This window comes from Palaemon carinicauda, chromosome 40 (genome assembly GCF_036898095.1).
Source record: "Palaemon carinicauda isolate YSFRI2023 chromosome 40, ASM3689809v2, whole genome shotgun sequence".
Taxonomy (NCBI): domain Eukaryota; kingdom Metazoa; phylum Arthropoda; class Malacostraca; order Decapoda; family Palaemonidae; genus Palaemon; species Palaemon carinicauda.
In genome coordinates, this window is record NC_090764.1 from 15,670,411 (window position 1) to 15,689,347 (window position 18,937).

At 43.6% G+C, this 18,937-nt stretch overlaps 1 protein-coding gene across 7 annotated transcripts in view; it reads right to left on the reverse strand.

The window, feature by feature from the left end:
• Positions 1–18,937, reverse strand: part of LOC137631547 (phospholysine phosphohistidine inorganic pyrophosphate phosphatase-like) — a 197,866-nt gene that overhangs the window by 90,638 nt on the left and 88,291 nt on the right. For 2 of the 7 annotated variants that reach the window (XM_068363336.1, XM_068363339.1), the window contains one exon: positions 11,908–12,043. In XM_068363336.1, the coding sequence (XP_068219437.1) occupies positions 11,908–12,026 (119 nt within the window). In that variant the 5' untranslated portion in view covers positions 12,027–12,043. Of the gene's footprint in view, positions 1–11,907; positions 12,044–16,130; positions 16,283–16,402; positions 16,547–18,937 lie in introns of those variants that run through there. The other 5 variants (XM_068363338.1, XM_068363331.1, XM_068363341.1 and 2 more) reach the window with 5 other exon arrangements.

Here is an 18,937-nt window from a genome sequence, read left to right on the forward strand (position 1 = left end):
ACCTTTTCGAAAACGAATCTCAGAAAAGGTTGGGAGTTCGGGTGGATGGGGACGTGGAAGTAGGCGTCCCTTAGGTCTAACGAGACCATCCAGTCTTCCCTTCTGACCGCTGCTAGAACCGACTTTGTGGTCTCCATGGAGAACGTCTGCTTTGTGACAAAGACATTCAGCGCACTGACGTCTAGCACCGGCCTCCACCCTCCTGTCTTCTTTGACACCAAGAAGAGACGGTTGTAGAATCCCGGGGTTTGATGGTCCGGGACTTTGACTACCGCTCCCTTCTCTAGTAAGAGAGACACTTCCTGTTTCAATGCTCGTCTCTTGTCTTCCTCTCTGTACCTGGGAGAGAGATCGATGGGAGACGTTGCTAGAGGGGGTTTTCGTACAAACGGGATCTTGTACCCCTCTCTGAGCAACTTCACAGATTGTGCATCTGCGCCTCTCTTTTCCCAGGTCTGCCAGAAGTTCTTGAGTCTGGCTCCCACTGCTGTCTGAAGAAGCTGGCAGTCAGACTCTGCCCTTAAAGGACTTGGTTCCTTTCTTCTTTCCACGTCTCCCTTCGGCACGAGCACCTCCTCTGCTGGAGGCTCTGCCACGAAAGGGCGGAATAAAACGGGACGCTGGAGTGTCCATCCTTGGTCTAGCTGACAAGGTAGGCAGAGGGGTGGCTTTGCGAGCTGAGGACGCAACAAGATCGTGAGTATCCTTCTGTATCAAAGAAGCGGCAATTTCCTTAATCAGGTCCTCTGGAAAAAGGCACTTGGAAAGAGGAGCAAACAGAAGTTCGGATCTCTGGCATGGTGTAACTCCAGCTGAAAGGAATGAGCATAGGTTTTCACGCTTCTTAAGGACTCCGGACACAAAAGATGCAGCAAGCTCATTAGACCCATCACGTACGGCCTTGTCCATGCAGGACATAATGAGCAAGGAAGTCTCCTTCTCTGTCGGAGAGATCTTTCTGCTTAGAGCTCCTAGACACCAGTCTAAGAAGTTAAAAACTTCGAAGGCTCTAAAGATACCTTTCAAAAGGTGGTCCAGGTCCGAAGATGACCAACATATCTTTGAGCGTCTCATGGCAAGGCGGCGGGGAGAGTCTACAAGACTTGAGAAGTCGCCCTGGGCAGAGGCAGGAAATCCCAAGCCGAGAACTTCTCCCGTGGCATACCAGACGCTCGATCTAGAAGAGAGTCTAGCAGGGGGAAACGTAAAAGCTGTCTTCCCTAAACTCTTTTTGGACTGCAGCCATTCTCCTATCACCCGCAAAGCTCTCTTGGACGAGCGTGCGAGGACGAGTCTAGTAAGGGCAGGAGTGGTTGACGGCATGCCTAACACAAACTCTGACGGAGGAGAACGCGGAGCCACAGACACAAACTGGTCCGGAAACATCTCTTTGAACAGGGCCAAAACTTTCCTAAAGTCCAAAGAGGGTTGCGTAGACTTAGGCTCGTCCAGTTCTGAATGCGGTTCATCTACGTGTGCAGCACCATCATCATCAGAAAGTCCCTCATCCGAGAACTGATGAGGGAACGGCAACGGAGTGGGTAACGGCTGGTTAGCTGAGTCCGGTCGCACGGGTGCATGCGTGACTGAGCCGGACGCAATGTCATGGAACTGCTGCCCAGTCTGTGAGCTGGCAACAACCATAGCAGCGCGGGGAAGCACAGCGTCTACTCCAGACTGTCTGGACTGATGTGGGTGAGCAGTGGCAACCACACTGGGTTGCGGAGGTTGACGCACCGCGTCAAAACAAAACAACTCTGACGGTTGTTGAACCTCACGATCGTCAACGGATACCTCCGTGCGTAGCTGAACGTCAACATGCGGCTGGCAGATCACACTGGAACGCATGGGTGGCGGAACTCTCTCAACTGGAGTGCGTGAGAAGGTTACCTCAGCGTCCCCAGGACGCACAACCGATCGTGTGGGTGGTTGTAGGCAAGGAGCTGCACTAGCTGGTGCGGCAGCAACCTTCTCCGCACGAAAGTCCTGCATAAGCGACGTTAGTTGAGACTGCATGTCTTGCAGTAAAGACCACTTAGGGTCTACAGGAGCAGGTGCGGCGACAGATGGTGTAACTGTCTGAAGAGGTACCGCTTTGCCTCTCTTAGGAGGTGAGCAGTCATCGGATGACTGCAGCGAGTCCGAACTGACCCAGTGGCTACAGCTGGGCCGTTGGACTTGTGCGGAAGGGACCGACTTGCGCTTTAACGGTCGTGAGACCTTGGTCCATGGTTTCTTGCGAGGAACACCTTCCGAAGACGAGGTATAAATGGGCTCTCTCGTCTTTGTTAGGCAGGGGCGATCTTGGGTAGATACGCCCGATACCACGGAGGGAACGTCTGTTCGCTGATTAAAGCCTCTCGAACCCATTTGTCGTACGACATTGCTTCTCCCCTGGACTTGGGAGCTTGCAAGAGGTCCCGGACTAGGAGGACGACAGGCACGAACAGACGAACCCTCAAGCGCAACACTATCCACAACACTATCACTCACTTTAACACTTCCCACTGCACTTTTACACTTCAGCTCCTTCACATCCGCCATGAGCTGATTACGGTCACTAGCCAGGGACTCAACTCTCTCACCCAGAGCTTGGATGGCACGCATCATATCAGCCATCGAAGGTTCCTGAGTGCCAGAAGGGGGATTAGGAGCAACCACTACAGGGGAAGGAATAGGTTGTGGGGCATGAGGAGAGGAAATGTCAATAGAACGAGAGGAACTTCTCCTAACTCTATCTCTCTCTAGCCTACGTGTATACTTTTCCGAAAGCCCAACGCACTCCTCACATCGATCTTCCAATTGACAGGTTTTATCCCGACAATTGGAACAAACAGTGTGAGGGTCGATAGAGGCCTTCGGAAGACGCCTTGAACAGTCCCTAGCATTGCACTTCCTAAATTTTGGGACTTGTGAAGGGTCAGCCATTTTGAATTGGTCAAAGGGGAATTCAAAAACTATCAAAAAGTCATCAACAAAGAATCCGTAATCAAAAAGAGTTCAAGGATTTGTGAAGAGAAAGCCTGCACAGCGAAAGCTCAAAACTAGAATAATGTACTTCACCAATTAGTTGTGAAAACAAATCCAGTTTAGCAACAGCGAGTAAGTACGTCTTGTCGGTAGCACGACAGAGAGAAAATTGAGTCTTTGTTTACATTGAGTACTGGGTATCTGGACGACAGATGGCGCTGTTGGGCACACCCGCAACCTGTGTAGCGATCGCTGGCGAGTTTTACCTTAGAGTTTTCTGTCGAGCAACAGAGTTGCAGCTATTATAATCACCGGCTAAGTTAAATATTGAAAATTAAGAAATTCTGGTCCGACTCTGTAACATTTCAACCACTTTGGTCCCCAAGAGGGGGACAGAAGAAGGGACAGTTATACTACCGTTCGTTCCAGACTTACATCTAAACATAGAGGGAGGAGTGAGCATCCAGTGATCTAGAAGGAGGGGAGAAGAGGTTTGCTGATACTCATCCATAAACCTTGAAACAGAAAGTGTACGGAGCCATACATTCCTTTCTCAGCCGGCAACCAGGGTAGACGGGGCTACCTGGCCGGCAGGATGGTATTGGTTGTGCAAGATTACCTGCACTAATTCCCAGTGTTTGCTGATATGAAAGTTTAATGAGTTATCCGCAAAATCTGGTTCTTTATCTTCTGCCAGCCCATGAGGCTGGAATACTGATTGAACATGATTCTCATATTGCAACAAAATGAGGTTAATTGTCTTAGTCCTACAGCTTTGCCTTCTGGAGGGAGACAGGAGGAAAATAATGTCAAGGAAACCCAAGAGGCAAATCTCAATCAAGCAGCAGAAAGGCGAGTGTAAATGCTTGGAGCCATAGCAATCTGAAACTGTGGATTTGAACTGATAACCAAAGCCTTGAAGACGAGGAGGAGAAACCTTTGTCGGCCCAAAGGATGGGTTTCAAAAAGTATGTATCCTTCGGGTTCACTGAGCGCGATAAGTCTTCTTCCTGATGACAGCTGAACAGTACAGTACTTGCCAGATTCCTTTTAGAGATGTCAGGATGCTAGATAACTTATAAATAATCAATCAATCAATCAATATTCCTTTTAAAAGAGAAGGTCAGTCACCTGGCCCCCAGGTGACTTCTTTACTGGATGAGTTGACTGTAAAGCACCAGCAATGACTAAGGGAGACCAACTTCCTTACTATCACATTGTTGTGGGGCCACACAGGAGGGATGGAACATCGAAGTTAAGTGAAGGATACGTTACCTGGTGGGTTGGTAGGACATACCCTCTACCCATCTGCTACTACTGGGCTGTTCTAGCTTTGCTGATATCACACTCCTATTAAGCATCGAAGGTTTGCATTACGAGTAGGAATAAACCAACTTCCTTAGATTTATGTTCTCTACATTGTTGTAAGACCTCACACGAGGGACAGAATATCAACAGACATGCCACCCAACAGGAACAAGTATTGTATGTTGGAAAATGACAGGAAGACCAGAAAACTGTCACACAATTACAGTTATCAGGAAACACGACTGTCTGCAGGAGCATTCAGTCAACCTGAATAAAAAGCAAAATGTTAAAACAGACAGAAATGGGCACCAAGAAGTGCGTTTGTGCTATCCGGGGGACAAACTCAATATGTTATTTTCATTAGTAAAATAAATTTTTGAATATACTTACCCGGTGATCATATAGCTGTCAGCTCTGCTGCCCGACAGAAAAACCTACGGACGGAATACGCCAGCGATCGCTATACAGGTGGGGGTGTACATCAACAGCGCCATCTGTCGAGCAGGTACTCAAGTACTCGATGTCAACACAGAACCAATTTTCTCCTCGGTCCACTGGGTCTCTATTGGGGAGGAAGGGTGGGTCCTTTAATTTATGATCACCGGGTAAGTATATTCAAAAATTTATTTTACTAATGAAAATAACATTTTTCAATATTAAACTTACCCGGTGATCATATAGCTGATTCACACCCAGGGGGGTGGGTAGAGACCAGCATATATGTTAACATTAAGAGCTAAGTATTTCGTATTTCATTTTAGCAGTTATTCAAAATAACAAACATAAAATTAATAAGTACCTGGTAAGGAAGTCGACTTGAACAATTACTCTGCCTTTTTAAATACGTCTTCCTTACTGAGCCTCGCGATCCTCACAGGATGCTGAGCGACTCCTAGGCGCTGAAGTATGAAGGGTTGCAACCCATACTAAAGGACCTCATCAAAACCTCTAATCTAGGCGCTTCTCAAGAAAGAATTTGACCACCCGCCAAATCAACCAGGATGCGAAAGGCTTCTTAGCCTTCCGGACAACCCAAAAACAACACTAAAAAACATTTCAAGAGAAAGATTAAAAAGGTTATGGGATTATGGGAATGTAGTGGTTGAGCCCTCACCCACTACTGCACTCTCTGCTACGAATGGTCCCAGGGTGTAGCAGTTCTCGTAAAGAGACTGGACATCTTTAAGGTAAAATGATGCGAACACTGACTTGCTTCTCCAATAGGTTGCATCCATTACACTCTGCAGAGATCTGTTTTGTTTGAAGGCCACTGAAGTCGCGACAGCTCTAACTTCATGTGTCCTTACCTTCAGCAAAGCATGGTCCTCCTCATTCAGATGGGAATGAGCTTCTCGAATCAAAAGTCTGATATAATAAGAAACTGCATTCTTCGACATAGGTAAAGAAGGTTTCTTAATGGCGCACCATAAAGCTTCTGACTGGCCACGTAATGGTTTAGTACGTTTCAAATAGTACTTAAGAGCTCTTACAGGGCATAGTACTCTTTCTTGTTCATTTCCAACCAAATTAGAAAGGCTTGGAATCTCGAACGATTTGGGCCAAGGACGAGAAGGAAGTTCGTTTTTGGCTAAAAAACCAAGCTGTAAGGAACATGTAGCCGTTTCAGATGTAAATCCAATGTTCCTGCTGAAGGCGTGTATCTCACTGACTCTTTTAGCTGTTGCTAAGCAGACGAGGAAAAGAGTCTTCAAAGTGAGATCTTTAAAAGAGGCTGATTGAAGTGGTTCGAACCTTGCTGACATAAGGAACCTTAGTACCACGTCTAAGTTCCAACCTGGTGTGGTCAACCGACGCTCCTTCGAGGTCTCAAAAGACTTAAGGAGGTCCTGTAGATCTTTGTTGTTGGAAAGATCTAAGCCTCTGTGACGGAAGACTGTTGCCAACATGCTTCTGTAACCTTTGATCGTGGGAGCTGAAAGGGATCTTTCCTTCCTTAGGTATAAAAGGAAGTCAGCTATCTGAGTTACAGAGGTACTGGTTGAGGATACTGATTTTGACTTGCACCAGCTTCGGAAGACTTCCCACTTCGACTGGTAGACTTTGAGAGTGGATGTCCTCCTTGCTCTAGCAATCGCTCTGGCTGCCTCCTTCGAAAAGCCTCTAGCTCTCGAGAGTCTTTCGATAGTCTGAAGGCAGTCAGACGAAGAGCGTGGAGGCTTGGGTGTACCTTCTTTACATGCGGCTGACACAGAAGGTCCACTCTTAGAGGAAGTGTTCTGGGAACGTCTACTAGCCATTGCAGTACCTCGATGAACCATTCTCTCGCGGGCCAGAGGGAAGCAACCAACGTCAACCTTGTCCCTTCGTGAGAGGCGAACTTCTGCAGTACTCTGTTGACAATCTTGAACGGGGGGAACGCATAAAGGTCTAAATGGGACCAATCCAGAAGAAAGGCATCTATGTGAACTGCTGCTGGGTCCGGAATCGGTGAGCAATAAATTGGGAGTCTCTTGGTCATCGAGGTTGCGAACAGATCTATGGTAGGCTGACCCCATAAGGCCCATAGTCTGTTGCAAACATTCTTGTGAAGGGTCCACTCTGTTGGGATGATTTGACCCTTCCGGCTGAGGCGGTCTGCCATGACATTCATGTCGCCTTGAATGAACCTCGTAACTAGGGATATGTTTCGATCTCTTGACCAGGTGAGGAGGTCCCTTGCGATCTCGTACAACGTCATCGAATGAGTCCCTCCTTGCTTGGAGATGTACGCCAAGGTTGTGGTGTTGTCGGAGTTCACCTCCACCACCTTGCCTAGAAGGAGGGACTTGAAGCTTCTCAAGGCCAGATGAACTGCCAGTAGCTCCTTGCAGTTGATGTGTAGCGTTCTTTGATCCGCATTCCACGTGCCCGAGCATTCCCGACCGTCCAATGTCGCACCCCAGCCCGTGTCCGATGCGTCCGAGAAGAGAAGGAGGTCGGGGGTCTGAACAGCCAGTGGCAGACCCTCCTTGAGGAGAATGTTGTTCTTCCACCAAGTCAGTGAAGACTTCATCTTCTCGGAAATAGGAACCGAGACTGCTTCTAGCGTCTTGTCCTTTCTCCAGTGAGCAGCTAGGTGAAACTGAAGGGGTCGGAGGTGGAGTCTCCCTAACGCGATGAACTGGTCCAGTGATGAAAGCGTCCCTATCAGACTCATCCACTGTCTGACTGAACATCGGTCCTTCTTCAACATGGACTGGATGAATTCTTGGGCTTGACTGATTCTGGGGGCCGACGGAAAAGCCCGAAAAGCTTGACTCTGAATCTCCATTCCTAGGTATACTATAGTTTGGGATGGGACGAGTTGGGACTTTTCCAAATTGACCAGGAGACCCAATTCCTTGGTCAGATCTAGAGTCCACTGTAGATTCTCCAGACAGCGACGACTTGACGAAGCTCTTAAAAGCCAGTCGTCCAAATAGAGGGAGGCTCTGATGTTTGCTAAATGCAGGAATTTGGCAATATTCCTCATCAGTTTGGTAAAAACTAGAGGTGCCGTGCTTAGGCCAAAGCACAGGGCTTGGAACTGGTATACAACCTTCCCGAAAACGAACCTTAGAAAAGGTTGGGAATCTGGGTGGATGGGGACGTGAAAGTAAGCGTCCTTTAGGTCTAACGAGACCATCCAGTCTTCCTTCCTGACCGATGCTAGAACCGACTTTGTCGTCTCCATGGTGAACGTCTGCTTTGTGACAAAGACATTCAGAGCACTGACGTCTAGCACCGGTCTCCACCCTCCTGTCTTCTTCGGCACTAAGAAGAGGCGATTGTAGAAGCCCGGGGATTGATGGTCCCGGACTATGACTACCGCTCCCTTTTGTAGTAAGAGAGACACCTCTGGCTGTAAAGCTAGCCTCTTGTCCTCCTCTCTGTACCTGGGAGAGAGGTCGATGGGAGTTGTTGCTAGAGGGGGGTTGCGCAAGAATGGAATCCTGTACCCCTCCCTGAGTAACTTCACAGACTGTGCGTCTGCGCCCCTGTTCTCCCAGGCCTGCCAGTAGTTCTTGAGCCTGGCTCCCACTGCTGTCTGAAGAAGGTGGCAGTCAGACTCTGCCTCTAGAAGACTTGGAACCCTTCTTCTTGCTCCCACGTTGACTTCCGGCACGAGTACCTCCTCTGCTGGAGGCTCTGCCACGAAAGGGCGGAATGAACCTTGACGCTGGAGTGTCCATCCTGGGTCTAGGCACGGAGGGCAAAGGGGTGGCTTTGCGTGCGGATGACGCCACCAGGTCATGAGTGTCTTTCTGGATCAAGGAGGCGGCAATCTCCTTGATCAACTCTTCAGGGAAGAGACACTTCGAGAGGGGAGCAAACATAAGCTCCGACTTTTGACATGGGGTGACTCCAGCTGACAAGAAGGAGCAAAGGTGATCCCGCTTCTTGAGGACCCCGGACACGAAAGAAGCCGCAAGCTCACTAGAACCATCCCGAATGGCTTTGTCCATGCAGGACATAATGAGCATGGAAGTTTCCTTATCAGAAGGGGAGGTCTTCCTGCTCAACGCTCCCAAACACCAGTCCAAGAAGTTAAAGACTTCGAATGCACGGAAAACTCCCTTCATAAGATGGTCCATATCCGAAGGAGTCCAGCAAATCTTGGAGCGTCTCATAGCCAGCCTGCGGGGAGAGTCTACTAGACTTGAGAAGTCGCCCTGGGCAGAGGCAGGAACTCCCAAGCCGAGAACTTCTCCCGTGGCATACCAGACGCTAGATCTGGAAGCAAGCTTGGCCGGGGGAAACATGAAGGATGTCTTCCCAAGTTGCTTTTTGGACTGCAACCACTCTCCCAGTACCCTTAAAGCTCTCTTGGACGAGCGAGCGAGTACGAGCTTCGTAAAGGCAGGTGCTGCTGACTGCATGCCTAAAGCGAACTCAGAGGGAGGCGAGCGTGGTGCTGCAGACACAAACTGATCCGGATATAAATCCTTGAACAGCGCAAGCACCTTCCTAAAGTCTAAGGAGGGAGGCGTGGTCTTGGGTTCCTCGATGTCCGAGTGTTGGTCGTCAAGATGTGCAGCTTCGTCATCATCAGAGATTCCATCGTCTGAATGTTGAGGAGGAAGAGGCAACGGAGTAGGTAAAAGCTGGACGGCTGAGTCCGGCAGCACGGGTGCATGCGTGGCTGCACTGGACCCAACGTCATGCCACTGTTGGTCAGTCTGAGAACTGGCAACAACCAAAGCTGAGTGGGTGCGCAAAGCGTCTACTCCCGACTGTGGAAGGATAGCGGAGACCACCGTGGGTTGCGGAGGCTGACGCACCGCGTCAAAACACGGCAGCTTAACTCCACCCTCCTGTTGTTGTGGTAGCTCACGAGCGGCAACGGAGGGTTCCGTGCGTCTGTGAATGTCAGCATGCGTCTGGCAGGGTCCACTGCACATGGGTGGAGGAGCTCTCACAGCTGAAGTGTGGGAGCAGGCAGCCTCAGCGTCTGCTGGGCGCACAACCGTGGCAGGTTGTAGACTAACGTGTGCAGCGTCAACCTTCTCCGCACGAAACTCCTGCATAACAGCAGCTAACTGAGTCTGCATAGACTGCAGCAAAGACCACTTAGGGTCTACAAAAGCGGGTGCGGCAACAGACGGAGTTACTGTCTGCTGTGACTGAGGGTCTATAACAGCGGGTGCGGCAACAGACGGAGTTACTGCCCGTTGCGGTACCACTTTGCCTCTCTTAGGAGGTGTGCAGTCGTCGGAGGACTGCAGCGAGTCCGAACTGACCCAGTGGCTACACCTGGGCCGTTGGACTTGCTCGGAAGGGACCTTACGTTTAAGAGGCCGTGAAACCTCTTCCGCAGACGAGGAATGAACGGGCTCACTCGTCTTCTTGTGGGTGGGACGATCTAGGAAAGATACGTCCGAAACCACGGAGGGAACGTCTGTTCGCTGATTAAAGCCTGTCGAACCCTTTGGTCGTACGACATTGCTTCTCCCCTGGGCTTGGGAGCTTGCAAGAGGTCCCGGACTGGGAGGACGACAGGCACGAACAGACGCACCCTCATGCGTAACACCGACACTTTTCACTGCACTGACACTCACTTCACTTCCCACTGCACTTTTACCTTTCAACTCCCTGACGTCAGCCATGAGTTGATTGCGGTCATTCGCCAATGACTCGACTCTCTCACCTAGAGCCTGGATGGCACGCATCATATCTGCCATTGAAGGTTGATGAGAGCTAGCAGGGGGGTCGGGTGCAACCACTACAGGGGAAGGAATAGGTTGTGGGGCATGGGGAGAGGAAAAATCAATTGAGCGAGATGAACTCCTCCTGATCCTATCCTTCTCTAGCCTACGTGCATATTTAAGGAATTCTTGAAAATCGAATTCCGAAAGCCCAACGCATTCCTCACATCGATCTTCCAATTGACAGGCTTTACCCCTACAATTGGAACAAATGGTGTGCGGATCGATAGAGGCCTTCGGAAGACGCCTTGAACAGTCCCTAGCGCTACACTTCCTGTACTTGGGGACTTGAGAAGGGTCAGACATCTTGAATTAGTCAAAGGGGGGAATTCAAAATCTATCCAAGTCGTCAACAAATAATCCAAAATCCAACAAAAGAATGCAAGGAAGTATTGAAGATAACTTCTGCACAGCGATAGCTAATAACCAGAAATGAATACTTCACCAAATAACGTGAAAATCAATCCAGAAAACAAGAGCGTATTCAGTAGGTCTTGCCGGTGGCACGACAGAGAGAAAATTGGTTCTGTGTTGACATCGAGTACTTGAGTACCTGCTCGAGAGATGGCGCTGTTGATGTACACCCCCACCTGTATAGCGATCGCTGGCGTATTCCGTCCGTAGGTTTTTCTGTCGGGCAGCAGAGCTGACAGCTATATGATCACCGGGTAAGTTTAATATTGAAAAGTTTAAGTTCCTCTACCTGACAAGTGGGCAGGTCCTACCTACCCCCCCAGTTACTGCTACCTACCTTGTTAAAAGTTTAAACAGCTGTTCCAGCTTCACAAAAGTCATACTCCCATTAAAGAACGGTGGTTTGCTTGCATGTAGGAACAAAAATTTATCCATTAACTTTTAAAAGCAGTCCATTATGTATAAGTAGTGAAGGAATTCTTGTATCATACAAAAAATGGTGAAGGGTTGGAGGGTTATTTGTAGAATGCCTAAATTAGCTATGTTGAACCTGCAAACTTTCCAGAATTTCAACCTATTCTGGGAATGCATCTCATTTATACCTTGGAGACTTGCTGTAAAAGGCCTACACTTAACCCTTTTACCCCCAATGGACGTACTGGTACGTTTCACAAAACTCATCCCTTTACCCCAATGGAAGTACCGGTACGTCCTTGCAAAAAAAGGCTATTTACATTTTTTTTCATGTTTTTGATAACTTTATGAGACTTTAGGCATTTTCCAAAATAATGAGACCAACCTGACCTCTCTATGACGAAAATTAAGGCTGTTAGCGCAATTTAAAAAAATATATTGCAAAATGTGCTTGAAAAAAAAATGCCTAGGGGTTAAGGGTTGGAAAGTTCCAAATAGCTTGGGGGTAAAAGGGTTAACAGGACACGGAATAAATGTGTAATTCAATGGCTACTCATGGTGGGCTTAGTATTTGTATGTGGGCTTTTCATCTTTATAAATAAATTCTAAAACTTACCTCTGTACAGCATTTACACTTCCTGGGATGACAGTGCCAAAGCCTTCTCCAGATTCATATAAAACACCAGTGATATCAAGAAGAACACCCTCTATTGGGTTATTTAGCCAGCCACTCATTGTGAATTTAAACAGACCTGGAATGTAATTTAATGATTGAAAATACAGACATCCCACAATTTTCTCAGGAGACATCTTAAATTGTATCTGTCATAGCAAATGATAAAAAGGGTAATTTATAATATATCTCACATAACATACAGAACTACTACAGTATTTACTAATTAACGAACACAGAAGGTTACTGAAAATAAACCTTGTTCTATAGTATTTTAAAACTACAAATCAAATACCTTACTTCTAGAAATAAAGAGAACAGAATCAACTGGAATGCAACAGTATTTCTTTCATAGCACTTTCAAAGAAATTGTGTTAAACAATGGAAGTTAGTATTTTCACATTTAATTTTTTCTAAGCATTCTACATATTTTTTCCTAAAACCCACAGGTTCTATAAATTCATATTAGTTAGACAGTTTTCTTCATTGTGTATCCTAAAATTTGTAACAATCTATTGACTGCTACTTCTAATGAATACGAACATCATGAAAATTCTATTAGATTAGGTAAAGTTTCCCCATGGCAGTTTGCTTGACCTGACCTTGGCTAACTTAGGCTAGAGATCTAGCACATAGAGCAAACTATGAGAGGTGAGGAGATGAAGTTAAACCTTAACAAAATCATTAATTTTTAAAATACAATATCAATAATTTGTATCATTCTTAACCATACAAACCTGAGACATTTAATAGGAGTACTGTACAACATTAGAAAATCAGAAACATCTGTTAGACTTTTAACAAGATAAACACACAAGGTTGCCACGTGGCGGTTACCCCATCCACCTGACAGGCAGAACAACCTTCACCTCTTATCTTTTGGCACCTAAAGGTCTCAGGCTTACACTATGAATAGCAGGGTTCTGGATCTTTATCACAAATCCCTGTACAAACATACCAGACACCTTCCATCCCTTGGAATGACTTGTGCCAAGCAACTCGCCGACTCTCTTGCTGAGGCTAAGGAAAGCAGGAAGACAGTTCTGAGTGCTAGATCTTGATCAGAAACTTTCCTCAGTGCTTGAAGGTGCTGAGAACTCTTGTCACATTACACAACAGGGGTCTGAGTTCTCTAGGCGGGCAAGATACCTCAAAGCTTATCATGAGCATGGACAACTCCCACAAAGAGGAGAAGTCCAGGACAATCAGTCTAAAGACCTGGTTCAAGGCAGAGCAATAGTCTCTCACCACAGAGACTGAAAGAAGCTTCTCTTGGCCTAAGAAGTCTATAAAATCAGCGATCAATTGCAGAAAGGTACAAACCGAGAAGTACAGTATTACTTCTATGACACCAATCGTAGAGTATGCCCATTTTCCCTGGTAGAGAGCTAAGAGGATCTTTGCAGATATCTAGACATCTGTGCAGAAATGTTGGATAGTAATGGCCCTCTTGAAGTGAAAAGGATGCAACTGAACTGTGGTAACTCCGTATTTGGGACTGACAGAGAAGATTGGGCCATAAGGGAAGTTCTCAATACCTGAACGAGGAGTACTAGAAACCATTAGGCATGTGGCCACTTGAGAGCTACCAGGGTCGCAATGATATTCAGGGTCGTCAACACTCTTGATAACCCAAGAATGATGGAAAGGCAAAAGCATTCAAGTAGTACCAGGAAGTTGGAAGGCATCTTCCAGTGCAGCTGATGAACCTGGAGCTGAGGAGCAAGCTTCTTGTCCAGCCAGGTGGTGAACAAGTCGATGGATGGGGAATCCCTAAAGGTAAAAAGCCTTTCAGCCTTGCTGGGGAGGAGAGACCTCTCCTCACTTACCACCTGACTTTGGTAACTGTTTCAACAGAAAATTATTAGGTTTTGGACATGAGGAAATTAGGCCCTCACTTAAAACCCATTAACTTCTGGTACAACATAATAAATATGTTTGAAATAAGAAAATTAACCTAAAAGATAAAAAATCAGTTTTATCATAGTATAGCTTAATATTACAGAGGGGACTGGAAATAACATAATTGAATGTCTCCTCTAACCTGCTATTTTGAACCCAGTAACCTATAGAGACTACTAATAACCTAAATATACTAGTAATTATTTTCTTTAAAAATTCCCTTTAACTCTTACCCTTCGACATTTGACTAAGTTTTGTTTTGATATGCCTCCCTGCCACAAGAAACTCCTCTTCACAGTTCATAAAATTCCTGACTGATGGTGCTTCTATCCCTGCTCTGATTTCTCATTTCTGTACTATCAGTACTGGTAGCGTTTTGCAATCTTTAATCAGATATTTTCACAGACCCATGAATTTTTTGTGGCCAACCTCATCCTCCACATCTACACATACTAATTATGCTTCCAAAAACAACAAATTGAAACAGCTCTTATATTTATTTAGTGAGGATTTCTGTATTGGAATTATTCCAAACATAGGACTTTTCCCTTTTGAAAGGAAAATGATGTGTTACTGATGATTTTATAAGTATCCTAAACAATTTTGATATTATAAAATGGGAAAAAAAAAGGTATTTTTCATGTCTTAAGGGCAGGTCAAACTAGGAAATACTGTTAAAAAAAAACTTATTTTAGATGGGAGACTTCTTTGGAAGTAAACATAGTCCTATGATATTCTCTAAGGAGAACTAAGTTCACAGAGGTCTAAAGGCGCACACACACATACACAGATTGCCCGGAGCTTATTTCCATACATGGGCTCTTAGATAGTCAGTCATGGCCCCCAAACAGTCCAAAGGGGTTCTCAGGGTGAGGCGTGTAACCCTATCGGTTGAAGAGTATGAGTTCCAGGTTAGGAACTTTACATTCAGTTGAAATTTGTTTAATTAACTTTTAAAGTATGATTTGTTTTCATACATACATACATATACCAAGGCACTTCCCCCAATTTTGGGGGGGGGGGGTAGCCGACATCAACAAATGAAACAAAACAAAAAGGGGACCTCTACTCTCCACGTTCCTAACTTAACTTCTGTAATTTTAAAAGGTATGTAATTTGGAAAATACAGGTTCAAGGCAATATTTTCATTAGAATTGTTTAAATTACCTGCAAATAAACCAGGATCCCCTCTTAATTTCTTCAGTATGGATATTGTGCTATAAGAAAATTTCACCACATTTCACTGAAGGTTACCTTGAATGGTATATATTTAGGAGCCTTTCTATATCAGTGGTAAGCTCCTCCCTTGTGGATTAAAAATGCACTTCAACTAACCTCAACTTTCCCCTACTGAAGGTTACCTTGAATGGTATATATTTAGGAGCCTCAGTATATCAGTGGTCAGTTCCTCCCATGTGGATTAAAAATGCACTTCAACTAACCTCGACTTTCCCCCCTAACCTAACCTACTTAATTAATAGGGGGAAACGCCCCCTTGTGATATCCCTTGCACTGACGTATTCAAAGTTAGCCGAAATAATACATGCAGGTGGCCGCTATCATACGTACACCCCTATATGTACCCATCAAAGGGGCTCCTGGATGGTGCACGAGTAAAGTTATACCGACTGACTTGCGATGACATCCTCTTCATTAATATTCCACAATTTTCTGACAAGCAAATATGGGTAATACTATTCCCGTCAGGGAAACATTAACCCTTTTACCCCCAAAGGACGTACTGGTACGTTTCACAAAAGCCATCCCTTTACCACCATGGACGTACCGCTACGTCCTTGCAAAAAATGCTATAAAAATTTGTTTTTCATATTTTTTGATAATTTTTTGAGAAAATTCAGGCATTTTCCAAGAGAATGAGACCAACCTGACCTCTCTATGACAAAAATTGAGGCTGTTAGAGCAATTTAAAAAAAAATACTGCAAAATGTGCTAGCAAAAAAATACCCCCTTGGGGGTTAAGGGTTGGAAATTTCCAAATACCCCGGGGGTAAAAGGGTTAACAAATAAAATAAAGCTATTTTTTTTCCTATGGGTATAGTTATATGGTCGTTTGACCCCTACCATGTCAGAAATTGGTTCAGGCAATAGCGGCATCAATGACCTCAGATGTCAGGATGTCTAGAAACTTTAAATCAATCAATCAGTCAATCAAGCAATAGCTAGTGTGAGCCCTTACGGTCCTACCTACTCTAAATATCATAATCGGTTAAGTTACATAAATAACAAGCATAAACTCTAACCACCTTTATATGATATCCCTTAATATGTTATAACAATGTATAACCTTATTTACTCTGAGTAGTTAGTGATGATAGAAGGCGACAGGTTCAGGTTCTGGGAAGAAATAAAGATTTAGATGAAGGTTTGGAAATGCAGTCCTCTGAGATTGACCTTTGACCCTTCCAGCTTCCTGGTTCCTATTGCTCAAAATAAGTTTGCGGCCACTCTATCACCTTATAGATATGTGCAAAGCTTCTAAGCTCATTCTTATTATTGCAATTAAGCTTATTTTTACCTGTATCATGCATAAATTAATAATGAAATTCTCAATCTTCACTTTTGTCCCATTCTACCTGTTGAGTAATTGAGCTGTGGGCCTGTGGCACTGGCACTTCGCAGTCAGCACTAGCCAGAACTGGCCAGTCTTGCCTTTTCATCGGCACCAGGCACTTCTTTGCTTTTTGCTTTATTCTATTTATCCCATTCCATTTTCCGTCTCCAATATTTGTTATATATTTTTTTCATTTTTTTTTCTTAAATAAAACAATTTGAATGATTTCATTTTCTTTGCAAAGCTTTTGAAAGTTTGGTTAGATATAGTTAATGTCTTTTGTTTCGATTCCGCATTATAGGATGTCTACGTTTGCTAATGCTGTCTTATATCTATATCATTTAATATTGAATTAAGTATGACAAACTTTTCTGCTTTCTCCAAATTAAATTCTCTTGTTTTCGAATCTATTTATTTGTCTGCCTATCTCTTTCCCCCAAGCATCTTATGCATTCTGCTACTTTTATTATCCTATATCTCTTCAGGTCTTTATTCCATATCATACAAAATATATGACTTATTCTGTTTTATATATTCCAAGCCCACAATCCTAACATACTTCTATTTCTTATTTCTTTTGCTTTTATATTTTTAACAAATATCAAGCTATAAACTGCAATGAATAATTTCCAAATTTGTATTATTTTGTTTTTAAATTCTTTTATTTTTCTTTCTAAATAATTCATTGCACAGTACGTTATCAATTTTAATAAAATTGTTTACCCTGTACATACAATACCTGTTTTATCCCACTCTACATCAACATCCTTTTCTAGTTCTTATCCTACCATTCCTGCGTAAATTTTCGTTCTGTCTTCGTGGATCTATTCTATTGCATTTGAGTGAATTCTATATTCTTTCATCATTGCTATATTCTTATCCCTTAATGGAGCTATATGCCTTTTTGGAGTGTACCGCTAATACTATTGGTCTTTCCTTACTTTTGTAAATTTCCTCACCACAGTATCATAATTCAGACATGTTATTTTCGACTCTTCCCCCTTTTGTAAATCAGATCTGTTTCTTTCATTTCTGTAATTTTTCTGAGGTATTCTTCTATTTTATAATAACCTTGAATATTTACTATGACATATTTTGCAATGGCTCTAGGTCTTAGATCCTTAACTGTGGGATTCTTTACTTTTTATAATTTTTTTTCTTTTTTTCCTATGGTCTTAATTAGCCCACCCGGTCCATTTTAAGGGCCAGCTCTACTTTTTCAAGGTACTTTGATATCATTTGTTTACGTTTAACCAGCGTTTACAATTTCAACGCTTTTAAGGTTTAGTATTGACTTTCCCATAGGCTGTGTAAGAAAAATTAGTAATGCTTCATTTATGTCAAATTCGTACACAAATAATTTTTTTTTTATTAATGCATTGATTCACTTAACACCTCTTTAAAATCTTAATGTTTTTCAATACCATATTCTCCAAATTATATCAGTGATGCTATAGTTGTCTAAAAAGTTGCATAACTTAGAAAACAGCAACTTTACTGTAGCCTATATCCTGTGTTGTTTTGCCTCTTAACATTGTGTGTTTGCGTTTGAAATTACAGAAACACAATGTTAAGATGTAAAGTAGCACAAATTATGAAGTTACTAATATTTTATAAGTTTATACGAGCACGAATAGTGCAGCTTTCAAGACATTATAAGTATCATTACTATAATTTGGAGAAAGGTATTAAAACGTTACGAGTTTAGTGCGATGTTCAGTGAATCAATGTATTTATGAAAAACTTATACTGTAATGATATATATATATATATATATATATATATATATATATATATATATATATATATATATATATATATATATATATATATATATATATATATATATATATATATATATATATTGTATTGCTCGTGACCTATGATAATCAAATGTACGTCATTTAGTTTTATCTATTATCTTTAAGGAATACTTTTGAAAAATAATTCATAGAAATTAAGACAGTTGCAGCCAACTGTGCTTGGAAGTGTCTTTGGTCACAGTAGCTACAGTTCGAGAATTATGTCAACCATATTGTGGACTTTTAGGGCACTTCTGCGCCACTTGTCTGTAATTTAGCTTCAGCCTTTATTAATATTATGCCATAAATAAATCATTTGTATATCAATAAGTTTTATATCTGGAACAAAACTGTAGCACATTCAAAAATTGTGTGTATGATTTGTAAAATGAGGGCTTTAAAGTTAAGGATTGAACAGCAAGATGAAATAAACGGAATGGAATGGAAACGGATGTAAGGGTTGAGTTCTAAAAAGTGAGAGTACCCAAGGGCAAAAAGGTCTACAGGACTAATATTACTACCAGATCTTTGCTCGGGCAGAATCTATAAAGTTTAGAACGCGTACAGAAGACTAAAATTACTCCAAAATCTTTGCTCAGACAGCAACCCTAACATTTAAGAAGCTGTCAGAAGACTAAAATTACTACCAGATCTATGCTGAGACAACATACATAACGTATAAAACACTTCCAGAAGA